Here is a 17,002-nt window from a genome sequence, read left to right on the forward strand (position 1 = left end):
CCCATCTACTATCCTTCTGACCCTATGCAGCCAGGTCCCATCTACTATCCTTCTGACCCTATGTAGCCAGGTCCCATCTACTATCCTTCTGACCCTATGTAGCCAGGTCCCATCTACTATCCTTCTGACCCTATGTAGCCAGGTCCCATCTACTATCCTTCTGACCCTATGCAGCCAGGTCCCATCTACTATCCTTCTGACCCAGGTCCCATCTACAATTCTTCTGACCCTATGCAGCCAGGTCCCATCTACTATCCTTCTGACCCTATGCAGCCAGGTCCCATCTACTATCCTTCTGACCCTATGCAGCCAGGTCCCATCTACTATCCTTCTGACCCTATGCAGCCAGGTCCCATCTACTATCCTTCTGACCCTATGCAGCCAGGTCCCATCTACTATCCTTCTGACCCTATGTAGCCAGGTCCCATCTACTATCCTTCTGACCCTATGCAGCCAGGTCCCATCTACTATCCTTCTGACCCTGTGTAGCAAGGTCCCATCTACTATCCTTCTGACCCGGGTCCCATCTACTATTCTCCTGACCCTATGCAGCCAGGTCCCATCTACTATCCTTCTGACCCAGGTCCCATCTACTTTCCTTCTGACCCTATGCAGCCAGGTCCCATCTACTATCCTTCTGACCCTATGCAGCCAGGTCCCATCTACTATCCTTCTGACCCTATGTAGCCAGGTCCCATCTACTATCCTTCTGACCCTATGTAGCCAGGTCCCATCTTCTATCCTTCTGACCCTATGTAGCCAGGTCCCATCTACTATCCTTCTGACCCTATGTAGCCAGGTCCCATCTACTATCTTTCTGACCCTATGTAGCCAGGTCCCATCTACTATCTTTCTGACCCTATGTAGCCAGGTCCCATCTACTATCCATCTGACCCTATGTAGCCAGGTCCCATCTACTATCCTTCTGACCCTATGTAGCCAGGTCCCATCTACTATCCTTCTGACCCTGGTCCCATCTACTTTCCTTCTGACCCTATGCAGCCAGGTCCCATCTACTATCCTTCTGACCCTATGTAGCCAGGTCCCATCTACTATCCTTCTGACCCTGTGTAGCCAGGTCCCATCTAATATCCTTCTGACCCTGTGTAGCAAGGTCCCATCTACTATCCTTCTGACCCGGGTCCCATCTACTATTCTCCTGACCCTATGCAGCCAGGTCCCATCTACTATCCTTCTGACCCAGGTCCCATCTACTTTCCTTCTGACCCTATGCAGCCAGGTCCCATCTACTATCCTTCTGACCCTATGCAGCCAGGTCCCATCTACTATCCTTCTGACCCTATGTAGCCAGGTCCCATCTACAATCCTTCTGACCCTATGTAGCCAGGTCCCATCTTCTATCCTTCTGACCCTATGTAGCCAGGTCCCATCTACTATCCTTCTGACCCTATGTAGCCAGGTCCCATCTACTATCTTTCTGACCCTATGTAGCCAGGTCCCATCTACTATCTTTCTGACCCTATGTAGCCAGGTCCCATCTACTATCCATCTGACCCTATGTAGCCAGGTCCCATCTACTATCCTTCTGACCCTATGTAGCCAGGTCCCATCTACTATCCTTCTGACCCTATGTAGCCAGGTCCCATCTACTATCCTTCTGACCCTATGTAGCCAGGTCACATCTACTATCCTTCTGACCCTATGTAGCCAGGTCACATCTACTATCTTTCTGACCCTATGTAGCCAGGTCCCATCTACTATCCATCTGACCCTATGTAGCCAGGTCCCATCTACTATCCTTCTGACCCTATGTAGCCAGGTCCCATCTACTATCCTTCTGACCCTGGTCCCATCTACTTTCCTTCTGACCCTATGCAGCCAGGTCCCATCTACTATCCTTCTGACCCAGGTCCCATCTACAATTCTTCTGACCCTATGCAGCCAGGTCCCATCTACTATCCTTCTGACCCAGGTCCCATCTACTTTCCTTCTGACCCTATGTAGCCAGGTCCCATCTACTATCCTTCTGACCCTATGCAGCCAGGTCCCATCTACTATCCTTCTGACCCTATGTAGCCAGGTCCCATCTACTATCCTTCTGACCCTATGTAGCCAGGTCCCATCTACTATCCTTCTGACCCTATGTAGCCAGGTCCCATCTACTATCCTTCTGACCCTATGCAGCCAGGTCCCATCTACTATCCTTCTGACCCAGGTCCCATCTACAATTCTTCTGACCCTATGCAGCCAGGTCCCATCTACTATCCTTCTGACCCAGGTCCCATCTACTTTCCTTCTGACCCTATGCAGCCAGGTCCCATCTACTATCCTTCTGACCCTATGCAGCCAGGTCCCATCTACTATCCTTCTGACCCTATGCAGCCAGGTCCCATCTACTATCCTTCTGACCCTATGCAGCCAGGTCCCATCTACTATCCTTCTGACCCTATGTAGCCAGGTCCCATCTACTATCCTTCTGACCCTATGCAGCCAGGTCCCATCTACTATCCTTCTGACCCTGTGTAGCCAGGTCCCATCTAATATCCTTCTGACCCTGTGTAGCAAGGTCCCATCTACTATCCTTCTGACCCTATGTAGCCAGGTCCCATCTACTATCCTTCTGACCCTATGTAGCCAGGTCCCATCTACTATCCTTCTGACCCTATGTAGCCAGGTCCCATCTACTATCCTTCTGACCCTATGTAGCCAGGTCCCATCTACTATCCTTCTGACCCTATGTAGCCAGGTCCCATCTACTATCCTTCTGACCCTATGTAAACAGGTCCCATCTACTATCCTTCTGACCCTATGTAGCCAGGTCCCATCTACTATCCTTCTGACCCAGGTCCATCTACTATCCCTCTGACCCTATGCAGCCAGGTCCCATCTACTATCCTTCTGACCCAGGTCCATCTACTATCCCTCTGACCCTATGCAGCCAGGTCCCATCTACTATCCTTCTGACCCTATGCAGCCAGGTCCCATCTACTATCCTTCTGACCCTATGTAGCCAGGTCCCATCTACTATCCTTCTGACCCTATGCAGCCAGGTCCCATCTACTATCCTTCTGACCCTGTGTAGCCAGGTCCCATCTAATATCCTTCTGACCCTGTGTAGCAAGGTCCCATCTACTATCCTTCTGACCCTATGTAGCCAGGTCCCATCTAATATCCTTCTGACCCTATGTAGCCAGGTCCCATCTACTATCCTTCTGACCCTATGTAGCCAGGTCCCATCTACTATCCTTCTGACCCTATGTAGCCAGGTCCCATCTACTATCCTTCTGAGCATATGCAGCCAGGTCCCATCTACTATCCTTCTGAGCATATGCAGCCAGGTCCCATCTACTATCCTTCTGACCCAGGTTCCATCTACTATCCTTCTGAGCATATGCAGCCAGGTCCCATCTACTGTCCTTCTGACCCTATGCAGCCAGGTCCCATCTACTATCCATCCTTCTGACCCTATGCAGCCAGGTCCCATCTACTATCCTTCTGACCCTATGCAGCCAGGTCCCATCTACTATCCTTCTGACCCAGGTCCCATCTACTTTCCTTCTGACCCTATGCAGCCAGGTCCCATCTACTATCCTTCTGACCCTATGCAGCCAGGTCCCATCTACTATCCTTCTGACCCTATGTAGCCAGGTCCCATCTACTATCCTTCTGACCCTATGTAGCCAGGTCCCATCTTCTATCCTTCTGACCCTATGTAGCCAGGTCCCATCTACTATCCTTCTGACCCTATGTAGCCAGGTCCCATCTACTATCTTTCTGACCCTATGTAGCCAGGTCCCATCTACTATCTTTCTGACCCTATGTAGCCAGGTCCCATCTACTATCCATCTGACCCTATGTAGCCAGGTCCCATCTACTATCCTTCTGACCCTATGTAGCCAGGTCCCATCTACTATCCTTCTGACCCTGGTCCCATCTACTTTCCTTCTGACCCTATGCAGCCAGGTCCCATCTACTATCCTTCTGACCCTATGTAGCCAGGTCCCATCTACTATCCTTCTGACCCTGTGTAGCCAGGTCCCATCTAATATCCTTCTGACCCTGTGTAGCAAGGTCCCATCTACTATCCTTCTGACCCGGGTCCCATCTACTATTCTCCTGACCCTATGCAGCCAGGTCCCATCTACTATCCTTCTGACCCAGGTCCCATCTACTTTCCTTCTGACCCTATGCAGCCAGGTCCCATCTACTATCCTTCTGACCCTATGCAGCCAGGTCCCATCTACTATCCTTCTGACCCTATGTAGCCAGGTCCCATCTACTATCCTTCTGACCCTATGTAGCCAGGTCCCATCTTCTATCCTTCTGACCCTATGTAGCCAGGTCCCATCTACTATCCTTCTGACCCTATGTAGCCAGGTCCCATCTACTATCTTTCTGACCCTATGTAGCCAGGTCCCATCTACTATCTTTCTGACCCTATGTAGCCAGGTCCCATCTACTATCCATCTGACCCTATGTAGCCAGGTCCCATCTACTATCCTTCTGACCCTATGTAGCCAGGTCCCATCTACTATCCTTCTGACCCTATGTAGCCAGGTCCCATCTACTATCCTTCTGACCCTATGTAGCCAGGTCACATCTACTATCCTTCTGACCCTATGTAGCCAGGTCACATCTACTATCTTTCTGACCCTATGTAGCCAGGTCCCATCTACTATCCATCTGACCCTATGTAGCCAGGTCCCATCTACTATCCTTCTGACCCTATGTAGCCAGGTCCCATCTACTATCCTTCTGACCCTGGTCCCATCTACTTTCCTTCTGACCCTATGCAGCCAGGTCCCATCTACTATCCTTCTGACCCAGGTCCCATCTACAATTCTTCTGACCCTATGCAGCCAGGTCCCATCTACTATCCTTCTGACCCAGGTCCCATCTACTTTCCTTCTGACCCTATGTAGCCAGGTCCCATCTACTATCCTTCTGACCCTATGCAGCCAGGTCCCATCTACTATCCTTCTGACCCTATGTAGCCAGGTCCCATCTACTATCCTTCTGACCCTATGTAGCCAGGTCCCATCTACTATCCTTCTGACCCTATGTAGCCAGGTCCCATCTACTATCCTTCTGACCCTATGCAGCCAGGTCCCATCTACTATCCTTCTGACCCAGGTCCCATCTACAATTCTTCTGACCCTATGCAGCCAGGTCCCATCTACTATCCTTCTGACCCAGGTCCCATCTACTTTCCTTCTGACCCTATGCAGCCAGGTCCCATCTACTATCCTTCTGACCCTATGCAGCCAGGTCCCATCTACTATCCTTCTGACCCTATGCAGCCAGGTCCCATCTACTATCCTTCTGACCCTATGCAGCCAGGTCCCATCTACTATCCTTCTGACCCTATGTAGCCAGGTCCCATCTACTATCCTTCTGACCCTATGCAGCCAGGTCCCATCTACTATCCTTCTGACCCTGTGTAGCCAGGTCCCATCTAATATCCTTCTGACCCTGTGTAGCAAGGTCCCATCTACTATCCTTCTGACCCTATGTAGCCAGGTCCCATCTACTATCCTTCTGACCCTATGTAGCCAGGTCCCATCTACTATCCTTCTGACCCTATGTAGCCAGGTCCCATCTACTATCCTTCTGACCCTATGTAGCCAGGTCCCATCTACTATCCTTCTGACCCTATGTAGCCAGGTCCCATCTACTATCCTTCTGACCCTATGTAAACAGGTCCCATCTACTATCCTTCTGACCCTATGTAGCCAGGTCCCATCTACTATCCTTCTGACCCAGGTCCATCTACTATCCCTCTGACCCTATGCAGCCAGGTCCCATCTACTATCCTTCTGACCCAGGTCCATCTACTATCCCTCTGACCCTATGCAGCCAGGTCCCATCTACTATCCTTCTGACCCAGGTCCATCTACTATCCCTCTGACCCTATGCAGCCAGGTCCCATCTACTATCCTTCTGACCCTATGCAGCCAGGTCCCATCTACTATCCTTCTGACCCTATGTAGCCAGGTCCCATCTACTATCCTTCTGACCCTATGCAGCCAGGTCCCATCTACTATCCTTCTGACCCTGTGTAGCCAGGTCCCATCTAATATCCTTCTGACCCTGTGTAGCAAGGTCCCATCTACTATCCTTCTGACCCTATGTAGCCAGGTCCCATCTACTATCCTTCTGACCCTATGTAGCCAGGTCCCATCTACTATCCTTCTGACCCTATGTAGCCAGGTCCCATCTACTATCCTTCTGACCCTATGTAGCCAGGTCCCATCTACTATCCTTCTGAGCATATGCAGCCAGGTCCCATCTACTATCCTTCTGAGCATATGCAGCCAGGTCCCATCTACTATCCTTCTGACCCAGGTTCCATCTACTATCCTTCTGAGCATATGCAGCCAGGTCCCATCTACTGTCCTTCTGACCCTATGCAGCCAGGTCCCATCTACTATCCATCCTTCTGACCCTATGCAGCCAGGTCCCATCTACTATCCTTCTGACCCTATGCAGCCAGGTCCCATCTACTATCCTTCTGACCCGGGTCCCATCTACTATTCTCCTGACCCTATGCAGCCAGGTCCCATCTACTATCCTTCTGACCCAGGTCCCATCTACTTTCCTTCTGACCCTATGCAGCCAGGTCCCATCTACTATCCTTCTGACCCTATGCAGCCAGGTCCCATCTACTATCCTTCTGACCCTATGTAGCCAGGTCCCATCTACTATCCTTCTGACCCTATGTAGCCAGGTCCCATCTACTATCCTTCTGACCCTATGTAGCCAGGTCCCATCTACTATCCTTCTGACCCTATGTAGCCAGGTCCCATCTACTATCTTTCTGACCCTATGTAGCCAGGTCCCATCTACTATCTTTCTGACCCTATGTAGCCAGGTCCCATCTACTATCCATCTGACCCTATGTAGCCAGGTCCCATCTACTATCCTTCTGACCCTATGTAGCCAGGTCCCATCTACTATCCTTCTGACCCTGGTCCCATCTACTTTCCTTCTGACCCTATGCAGCCAGGTCCCATCTACTATCCTTCTGACCCAGGTCCCATCTACTATCCTTCTGACCCAGGTCCCATCTACTTTCCTTCTGACCCTATGTAGCCAGGTCCCATCTACTATCCTTCTGACCCTATGCAGCCAGGTCCCATCTACTATCCTTCTGACCCTATGTAGCCAGGTCCCATCTACTATCCTTCTGACCCTATGTAGCCAGGTCCCATCTACTATCCTTCTGACCCTATGTAGCCAGGTCCCATCTACTATCCTTCTGACCCTATGCAGCCAGGTCCCATCTACTATCCTTCTGACCCAGGTCCCATCTACAATTCTTCTGACCCTATGCAGCCAGGTCCCATCTACTATCCTTCTGACCCAGGTCCCATCTACTTTCCTTCTGACCCTATGCAGCCAGGTCCCATCTACTATCCTTCTGACCCTATGTAGCCAGGTCCCATCTACTTTTTAACTCCTCGCAAGTGTGGCTTGTTTGGTGTCTGCTGTGAAGGAAAACCACAACAAGTCAACTACTTGATTGATGAAGACACGTCATCCAGCAAAGGTAGCAGCGCAGTCATTAACTACATGCACCATTTCTTCACCAACTAGGGAGTTGGGGAAACACGTGGACCCGAATTGTGATAACTGCGGTGGCCAAAACAAGAACAGGTTTGCACAAAGCTGACATCCTTCCTCCCAAAGATGGTGTGCCTGTACAAGCACCATCTGGACTGGACACAGCTAGACAAACTTACCTTTTTGAGAAGATCAGGGAGTTTTGTAACAAAGAGGCTATAGACGTCACATGCCCTGCACCAAAGTCAAAGGCAGGACAGAAACAGGATCTCCAAATATAGATTCCCCTGTTCATGCGTGGTTCGGAGGATCCAGTCATCAGCACTATCTGCAGTGCCTCTATTCAAATGACTCTAACACACATGCATACGTTGCTGCTACAATTTTTTTTACTACTGCTCAGCCACTTTACCCCTGATTGTATGCATATAAATACCTTGTCTATCACTGATATCGTTATTGATATTGTTCATGTACATACTGCATATTATTTTATTTATATTGACACTTTCTGATATTGCTACTCTGCAAGTAACCATTTGGCTGGTTACTGTTTATGTACTGTACTTGTGCACCTCACTTAGGTTTCAACTCCGGTTGCATGAACTTATGTATGGACTACTATGTGATAAATGCATGTGTAACAGTATATAGAGTAGGCTAATGTACTGCTGTGAAGGCATTTGGGCAATGGTGTAAAGTACTACAGTAAAAATACTTTAAAGTACTACTTACGTATTTGTTGGGGGGTATATATACATTACTATTTATACTTTTGGCAACTTTACTTCACTACATTTCGAAAGAAAATAATGTCCTTTTCACTCATTTTCCCTGACACCCAAAGGTACTTGTTACATTTTGACAGGAAAATTGTCCAATTCACATTCACATACATAATTCACATACTCAAGAGAACATCCCTGGTCATCCCTACTGCATCTGATTTGGAAGACTCATTAACCTGTTGAGTCTATAGGGGCGCTATTTCATTATTGGATAAAAAACGTTCCCGTTTTAAGCGCAATATTTTGTCACGAAAAGATGCTCGACTACGCATATTATTGACAGTTTTGAAAGAAAACACTCTGAAGTTTCAGAATCTGCAAAGATATTGTCTGTGAGTGCCCCAGAACTCATTCTACAGGCAAAACCAAGATGAAACGTCAAACAGGAAATTAGCAGAATTTCTGAAGCTCTGTTTTCTAATGTCTCCTTATATGGCTGTGAATGCGACAGGAATAAGCTTAGACCTTCTGCCGTTTCCCCAAGATGTCGGCAGCATTGTGACGTATTTGTAGGCATATCATTGGAAGATTGACCATAAGAGACTACATTTTCCAAGTGTCCGCCTGGTGTCCTGCGTCGAAATTGGTGCGCAACGCCAGGTGCAAGTATTTTTCCATTTGATAGAGAGGAGAAACCAGGCTTCCACGAACGATATATCATCGAAGAGATATGTGAAAAACACCTTGAGGATTGATTCTAAACAACGTTTGCCATGTTTTCAGTCGATATTATGGAGTTAATTTGGAAAAAAGTTCGCGTTTTGAGGACTGAATTTTCTGGTTTTTTTGGTAGCCAAATGTGATGTACAAAACGGAGCTATTTCTAATACACAAATAATCTTTTTGGAAAAACTGAGCATTTGCTATCTAACTGAGAGTCTCCTCATTGAAAACATCCGAAGTTCTTCAAAAGGTAAATTATTTTATTTGAAGGCTTTTATGTTTTTGTTGAAATGTTGCGTGCTGGATGCTAACGCTAATGCTAACTCTAAATGCTACGCTAGCTAGCTACTTTTACACAAATGATTGTTTTCCTATGGTTGAGAAGCATATTTTGAAAATCTGAGATGACAGTGTTGTTTACAAAAGGCTAAGCTTGAGAGATGGCATATTTATTTCATTTCATTTGCGATTTTCATGAATAGTTAACGTTGCGTTATGGTAATGAGCTTGAGTCTGTATTCACGATCCCGGATCCGGGATGGGGAGATCAGAGAGGTTTTAAACACAAATGCTTTGTTTGTAAATTATGTCTGCGTGTTGGAGTGTGCCCCTGCCTATCCGTCAATAAAAAAATAAAGAAATTGAGCCGTCTGGTTTAATATGAGGAATTTGAGGTAAGTATCAAAAGAAAAAGTATAAATTAAGTATCACAAGTAATTGTACTTAAGTATATTTAAAACAAAATACTTTTAGACTTTTACTTTAGTAGTATTTACTGGGTGACTTTTACTTCAGTCATTTTCTATTAAGGTATCTTTACATTTACTTAACCTCTCTGCGCACCGAACCCATTAGCGGGATAAAATTCGACAACATACGGTGATCGCTACATAAATAGTCATTTTAAACATTCATGAAAATACAAGTGTCTCACAAGTTAAGAAAGCCTAGAATCTTGCTAATCCAACTGCGTTGTCAGATTTAAGAAAGGATTTACTGCTAAAGAGTACGATGCGATTATCTGAGGATAGGGCCCCATAAAAAAACAACTATTTCAATCAGCACAGGCGTAACAAAATGACAAACTGCAATAAAATAAATTGTTTACCTTTGACGATCTTCCTCTGTTTACAATAACAATGCTCATTGTTACACAATGAATGGTTTTGTTTGATAAAATCAATTTTTATAGCCTAACACGAAACATTTTGTTAACCGCTTGTGTCGTGAATTTCATCTCATTCCATTTGACGACACATTTGATGCAAATACACACACTAAAACGTGAATTTTCCAGTCATGTTTGGTTTCATTGCAATCAACTGGTTTGTTTGTAACACAACCAAACGTGATGGGTCATTTCGCGGGACGTATTGACTGAAAGAAACCGATTTGAAGACAACAAGTAATGACATCATTGTGCAACAATGATATGACCGCTGTTTCGTTGATTGACTGTATTTTAACCCAATGACCACTGATCGTCTTGAAACCTAGCTGGGTAGATAGCCAATGAGCTGAGGTAAACCGCAATATGTAATGTTTATGTGTTGGAAGACCAACCCATGTAGTAAACTCTGGCGTAAAGAGGGTCATTCGCCATTGAAGTTTCATACCGGAAGGAGCAACGCATGTTACGCACAGTGTTGTTTTGGTAAAGCGCATTTTCAGCTGTTTATATATCAATCAGTATGGCGACTAAGTCAGGGAAAGCTAAATCTAAGTCTAGATATACAGATGTACACAGAATTTTAGAAGAAATTGATCGGGAAAGTGAGACAGATTGTTGGAGGACGATTCATTTAGCGATTCCCAAATGGATGAATATTTTTTGAACAGAGAGGACATCGTTTTGGACTGGTAAGTTCTTCTCATGCTAATGCCGTTGTTTGAAATTAATAATATAAAATAGTGATTTGTAAAAATATGAGTAGCAATATATAAAAATGTAATGTAATGAAATGTGAGATGCGTGTGTCTGCCGCCCCAACCCACCCCCACATGAAATAGCCTATTTGAGGCTGTTGAGGGGAGGACAGGCCCACAACAATGGCCAAAGTGAAATGGAGACAGTAGATACAGCTGGTCTGTTGTAATATAATAAAGACAGTAGATCTAGCTGGTCTGTCATAATATAAATGAGACAGTAGATCTAGCAGGTCTTTAATAATATATTCAACCTTATGTTCCCTGTACTATATATATATATATATATATATATATATATATATATATATATATATATATATATATATATATATATATATATATATATATATATATATATATATAGGGCTCATATGTGAAACTATTCTAACTGAATATTTTCACAGTGACACTGACTCCGAATGGGAGCCCACAGTGCCAAGGTGTCCATCCCCCACTGAAGCTGGTTCATTCAGCTCCTGCCACAAGTGGGGTTCATCTGCCCAAATTTATTTCTGCAGGCATGGATGTGCCTCAGGGCCAAAAGGGCACAGCATGGAGGCGTCGCTGTGTTCTTTGCAAAATGAAGTCCCCCATCACCTGCATCACATGCTTGGTGACCCTCTGCTTTACAGCAGAAAGAGACTGCAATGGCACCTGGAATCAGCAGCACAATATTGTGTAGAGGACTGAGGGTCTTCCAAATATTGAAAGTGTTATTTTGTAAATGTATGTAATTTTTTTTCATGTTTTTTCTCCATTGTTTGGGGGGGGGGGGTGTTAGAGTACCATTTTGGTATTTTGTATATAGTTATTCCATTCAAAATGTATAACTTCACCAATTTGGCCACTTGGGTACATTTGGGCTACTTGTGTGGGACACCTGGGTGACTTCATGATAAATGTCATGTAGCACACTCATTTTGGAAGTTAGCATTCTGAAACTTTGCACAAGTTCTGTTGCCCTCTTATGTTTTTCACTTAAATTGTCCCCATCTGAATGTTTGTTCTGTCTTGTTCATTTTAAAGATGATACAACAATAAAAATGAAAAAATATGTTTTTTTTCATTGTATTATCTAAACCAGATCTATTGTGTTATATTATCCTACATTCAATTCACATTTACACAAACTTCAGAGTGTTTTCTTTCAAATGAGATTTGGGTATGTCTTCCGGCAGAAATTGAAAAAAGTAGTGGGGGAAGCTGTAAGAGGTTAATGCATTTCTGTGATTATTTAGTTAGTTAGTAAATAAATTATTTGTGTATGGATGATTCATAGTTTAGGCTGGGTTCGTGCAGATAACCAACGATTTACGATGTTTGGAATGAGACTGATGTGAGGTAAAGAATAATGAAGTAATAGAAGACAAATTAATCAGATATAAAATATCTGAAGAGTTCTATTCAGAAAATTCTAACTTTGTAATCTGAAGATTTTCCGTGGTGCCCCGACTTCCTAGTTAATTCAATTTACATGATTAGTTCAATCACGTAATAATAATTACAGAGAACTGATTTGATGAAATAAGTCTTCACCTTTAATGATGCCAAAGGCACGACAGCATAATCTAATATTTAGAAAATATTTTTTTTATCTGGACACTGTTTACCTAGAATTTTTCCTTATTGTAGGCTACTACCACTTTTAGTCTTAATCTTTACTACACTACTCACTGTTTAGCACATGACCTCACATGTGAATCCTTAAAGAGATGGGTGGGACTGGCTTAAGAGGGTGAACAATGCTGAATGGGTGTAGACAAAGGAGAGCTCTCCAGTAGGTACCATACATTCAAAGGCCCTCTTCTCAAAAGTGAGTTTACAAGTTTAACCAACATTCAAAGCAGAATTACTTTCCCATTGTTCCTCAAAAATGCAGTGTATAATATACCATTTTGTAGCTCTGATTCACTACTTTTTACTAATGTAAAAAAAAAAACATTTCCAATTTTGCTACATAAGACCGAATCCAGGTGGTGAGTCACATATACTAGATATGTGTAAACTTTGTTTTTATTTAGAATGGACCAATATCATGCACCTGTCTCAAACAGAATAGCTGTATTCATTTTATACTCTTGTTGTAAAGAGAAGCAATGTGCTCAATATTAGGAAAGTTGAGAAATAAATATAGTATGCCTAGCCTATAGAAAGCCGATTCGATCCTCGTCTCTTTAATAGAGACCATCACTCGGTTTTCTTACAATTGCATAGCCTATAGAAATGTTGTGCAACATGAGTTCATGGGCTCTCATGAAGTGTTTGATTAGATTTTAGCATACATTTGCATTGATGTTAGAGTGATTAGAGGGACAATAGAGTGCTGAGTACTAGGCAGTTAACAAGTTTGGTAGGCTACTAATGACCAGCAGCATCATCAGAGCTTGGAGAAACCTAATGACTGTGCCGAAAATGGTCATATGAAATTTGACTGTCTTCATGACCACCGGTGTGGCACCCGCAACAGCCCTAGTAATGCTTCCATAGGCCTATTGATAACTGTGCACTTGAGGCTGGACTGATTTAGAGGGTGGGGGGGGGGGCATGTTCAGATTTTCACATGATTCCATTGGGGGGGGGCATTGGGGGGGGGGGGAGCAGTCCAGTTCCCTGGTGCTGAAATCGAGAAAACTCCCAGCTGAGTAAAAGCACTCAGCGCAAAGTTGCAGCGGGTTTGTTGGCTGATTGAGAGGGACACAAGTTAGAGCAGTCTGAGTATCTCCTCTACTGTATTACTGCCCTATCATTGTGAGTCTGAAACAGGCTCAGGTTGTTTTATATACACCAATGCAGCCGTCGGTTATGTTGGAGAGCAACAATCTTCTGAATAGCAGCCACATGCTTTTTAGTTGTTCTGCTGATGTCTGACAATGGCTTGGCATTTATAGTGTTCCAGGTGTTTCCAATTTGTACCAGATAAGATTCAGCTTGGGATAAACCGAATCTTGACAAAATGTTACAAATACATACAGTACCAGTCAAAAGTTTAGACACACATACTAAAAACGACAGTCCATCATTACCTTAAGACATGAAGGTTAGTCAATCTGGAAAAAGTCAAGAACTTTGAAAGTTTCTTCAAGTGCAGTCGCAAAAACTGAACACCAATAAGAAGAAGAGACTTGCTTGGACCAAGAAACATGAGCAATGGACAGGACATTAGACCGGTGGAAATCTGTCCTTTGGTGAGATTTTTAGTTCCAACCGCTGTGTCTTTGTAAGACGCGGAGTAGGTGAAGATGATCTCTGCATGTGTGGTTCCCACCGTGAAGCATGGAGGTGGTGGTGTGATGGTGCTTTGCTGGTGACACTGTCAGTGATTTATTTAGAATTCAAGGCATATTTAACCAGCATGGATACCACAGCATTCTGCAGCGATACATCAACCCATCTGGTTTGCGCTTAGTGGACTATCATTTGTTTTTCAACAGCACAATGGCCCAACACACCTCCAGGCTGTGTAAGGGATTTTTGACCAATAAAGAGTGATGGGTGCTGCATAAAATGACCTGGCTACCACAATCACTCGACCTCAACCCAATTGAGATGGTGTGGGATGATTTGAACTGCAGAGTGAAGGAAAATCAGCCAACAAGTACTCAGCATATGTGGGAACTCCAGCTGGAAAAGCATTCCAGGTGAAGCTGGTGGAGAGAATGCCAAGAGTGGGCAAAACTGTCAATCAAGGCAAAGGGTGGCTACTTTGAAATATAAAATATATTTGTTTAACACTTTCGGTTACTAGATGATTCCATATGTGTTATTTCATAGTTTTGTTGTCTTCACTATGTAGAAATTTATACACCCTTGAATGAGTAGGTGTTCAAACTTTTGACTGGTACTGTATTTCAAATATTACATTACCCAAATTAAACATTTATCATCATATGATCATGCCCGTTCACACAAAACTCAATATATCATTCTTAAACAATTTATTAGTGTGGTAAGGCAGAAAATACGCCTAACAGTGCACTTTGGCTGCTTTTTGAGTGGTCTGGATCACTAACAATGACAACGCTATACGAAGGCTTTGGGAAATGAGGCACGGGGCCAAGCTTGCCAAAAGCATCTTAAGGCGAAGTTCAGCATTAGAACCATAGGTTCTAACGATGAACCAAGATGATTTTAGGAAACCAGGCTCTGGTCTTTACGCACGGTTGCGCATCAGAGTTTCAAAAGGATGTGTCATACACTATAGGTCCGTGGACAGAGCTCTTTTTTTATATAATACCTTATTATTGATGTAGCTTATAGGCTTCATCACAAATGACCAGATCCTGACAGACAAAACTAAAAACTGTTCTCTATTGGTCATGACCACTGTATAGATCATTGGTAATGATGTGCAAATTTACCAGGACAAATGTAAAAACTGCAGTGGAACTGGCTTTCTTGTAATTTAATATTTACTTTAGACAGTAAAAACTACAAAAAATAAACTGTTTGGGTTGTTTAATTTCAGATTCAAATTAAGTAATCAAAGAATGACCCTTTTTTTTATATATATATATCTTGACATCTAATAGGAAATATTAATTGGTCATAAAGTACACTGCCCCTCTGACTTGGAGGCAGGACTGAGTTACATTCTCCTTGGGGTCAGGAGGACCTTACCTTCAGTAAGAGGGGGTACTTGCAGATTCTCTGAATGGGTGATAGTAGGTGCCCCTCCAGGGGAATGTCTGTGCTCTTCTTCCCTCCCAACAGCATACAGTGCTGGAACACAAAAAGATTTGAACAAAAACTAATTTATTAATGTGGGACATCTACGGTCCTGTAAAATTACACATTTCCTTTTTGTGATTCTTTACTATTCTTCTCAAACTAACTTGGTAACTCCACTAAAGTGATTATGTAAAATGGTTAAGGGCAAGAAGCAAAATCCAAAACACCATAGAAAGTCTTCTCAGCCACATTAATGACCTCCATGGGGGTCGGGTGGCATACTGGAACTAAAGTCATGCTTCAAAGATTAAACCGAGAAATCAGTTAGGTGGTGAAACCCTTCTGAGGAGAATTATTCAGATGCATGAGAGCGAGAAAGATGGAGATAAAGCTGGTGGGTTCTACTCTTCTCTGTGCTCTAAGTCCCCAAGGGTAAGCAAGGGCAGCGTTCACCAGACCAAAGTAGATACACCAGAATACTACAGTAGAGAAAACAGAAAGCACATCATTGGTCGGTATAGGGAACGCATTTCCTTTTAATCACAATCCACTGCATCCGCCTATGTCGCACTTCCGCATCTGCGGTGAACCGTGACAGAGCTACAGCAGTGTTTGTCAGACCATGAGACATCTCGGTCTTCTCACAGAATCGTCTGTAGCATCCGCACAGTTTGGCCTACAAATTACTATTATGACCCATCTATGAGACTCTCACAAACACGATGGTGTTGTCCATTTTGCTCAACGACCTCCACAAGTGTCAGGAGACTCGTCTGAGTTCGGTATAGCCGATCTGCCAACTTCTGTCTGGGATACACAGTAATATGACCCATCTGTGCAAAGGTGGGACTCTAGGATGTCAACAGGCCTCACAAGACATATCTGAAGAAACCCCGGTACCAGTTGAAAAAGGAATGGGTCGTGACCCGATTCAGGAAACTAGGCGTATGTCTCAAGTCACGACTTCACAGGAGAGCCGTTTGAATGTAAAAAAAAAATTGTTATATCAAAATGCGTTTTTCGGTGGAAATGCCTTCTTGAACATGTGAACTTTCATGTGCCTTAAAATCAAACTTGTATGCCATCTGTAAATACAAATACAATTGTTAACCTTCCCACTAGCCATGATTGGCTGAGATAATGAGTGGGCTGGACATGCCGAGAGATGAGTTTGGATTGGTCTGCCATATAGAAGGCTTTGGTCTATTTGAGCTCGTCAGTCTGTTTTGGTAATGCTGTCGAACGCGGCTTTTTAAAATATGTATTGTGTCGTGGAGCTGCATAAGTGTTCTCCACTTTCTGAAAGATCAAGTTTTGAAATCAATGGAATTAGAGTATGATAGTTAAAGAGATGCAGAAAACACCCGTCTCCAGATGACATCTTCAAACTAAGGGCAACCGTGGTATGGCATTCCTGACAGGGAGACGCG

General features: G+C 44.1%; 1 protein-coding gene across 2 annotated transcripts in view; it reads right to left on the reverse strand.

Annotated features, from left to right (window-relative positions):
- LOC110491863 (phosphatidylinositol 3,4,5-trisphosphate-dependent Rac exchanger 1 protein) overlaps positions 1–17,002 on the reverse strand; it is a 148,408-nt gene that overhangs the window by 94,054 nt on the left and 37,352 nt on the right. For both annotated transcript variants that reach the window (XR_005036510.1, XM_021565684.2), the window contains exon 5: positions 15,522–15,623. Coding sequence is in view for 1 of the 2 variants with exons in the window: in XM_021565684.2 (XP_021421359.2) it covers positions 15,522–15,623 (102 nt within the window). In the remaining variant the exon portion in view is untranslated. The remainder of the gene's footprint in view (positions 1–15,521; positions 15,624–17,002) is intronic.

This window comes from Oncorhynchus mykiss, chromosome 16, assembly GCF_013265735.2.
Source record: "Oncorhynchus mykiss isolate Arlee chromosome 16, USDA_OmykA_1.1, whole genome shotgun sequence".
Classification (NCBI taxonomy): domain Eukaryota; kingdom Metazoa; phylum Chordata; class Actinopteri; order Salmoniformes; family Salmonidae; genus Oncorhynchus; species Oncorhynchus mykiss.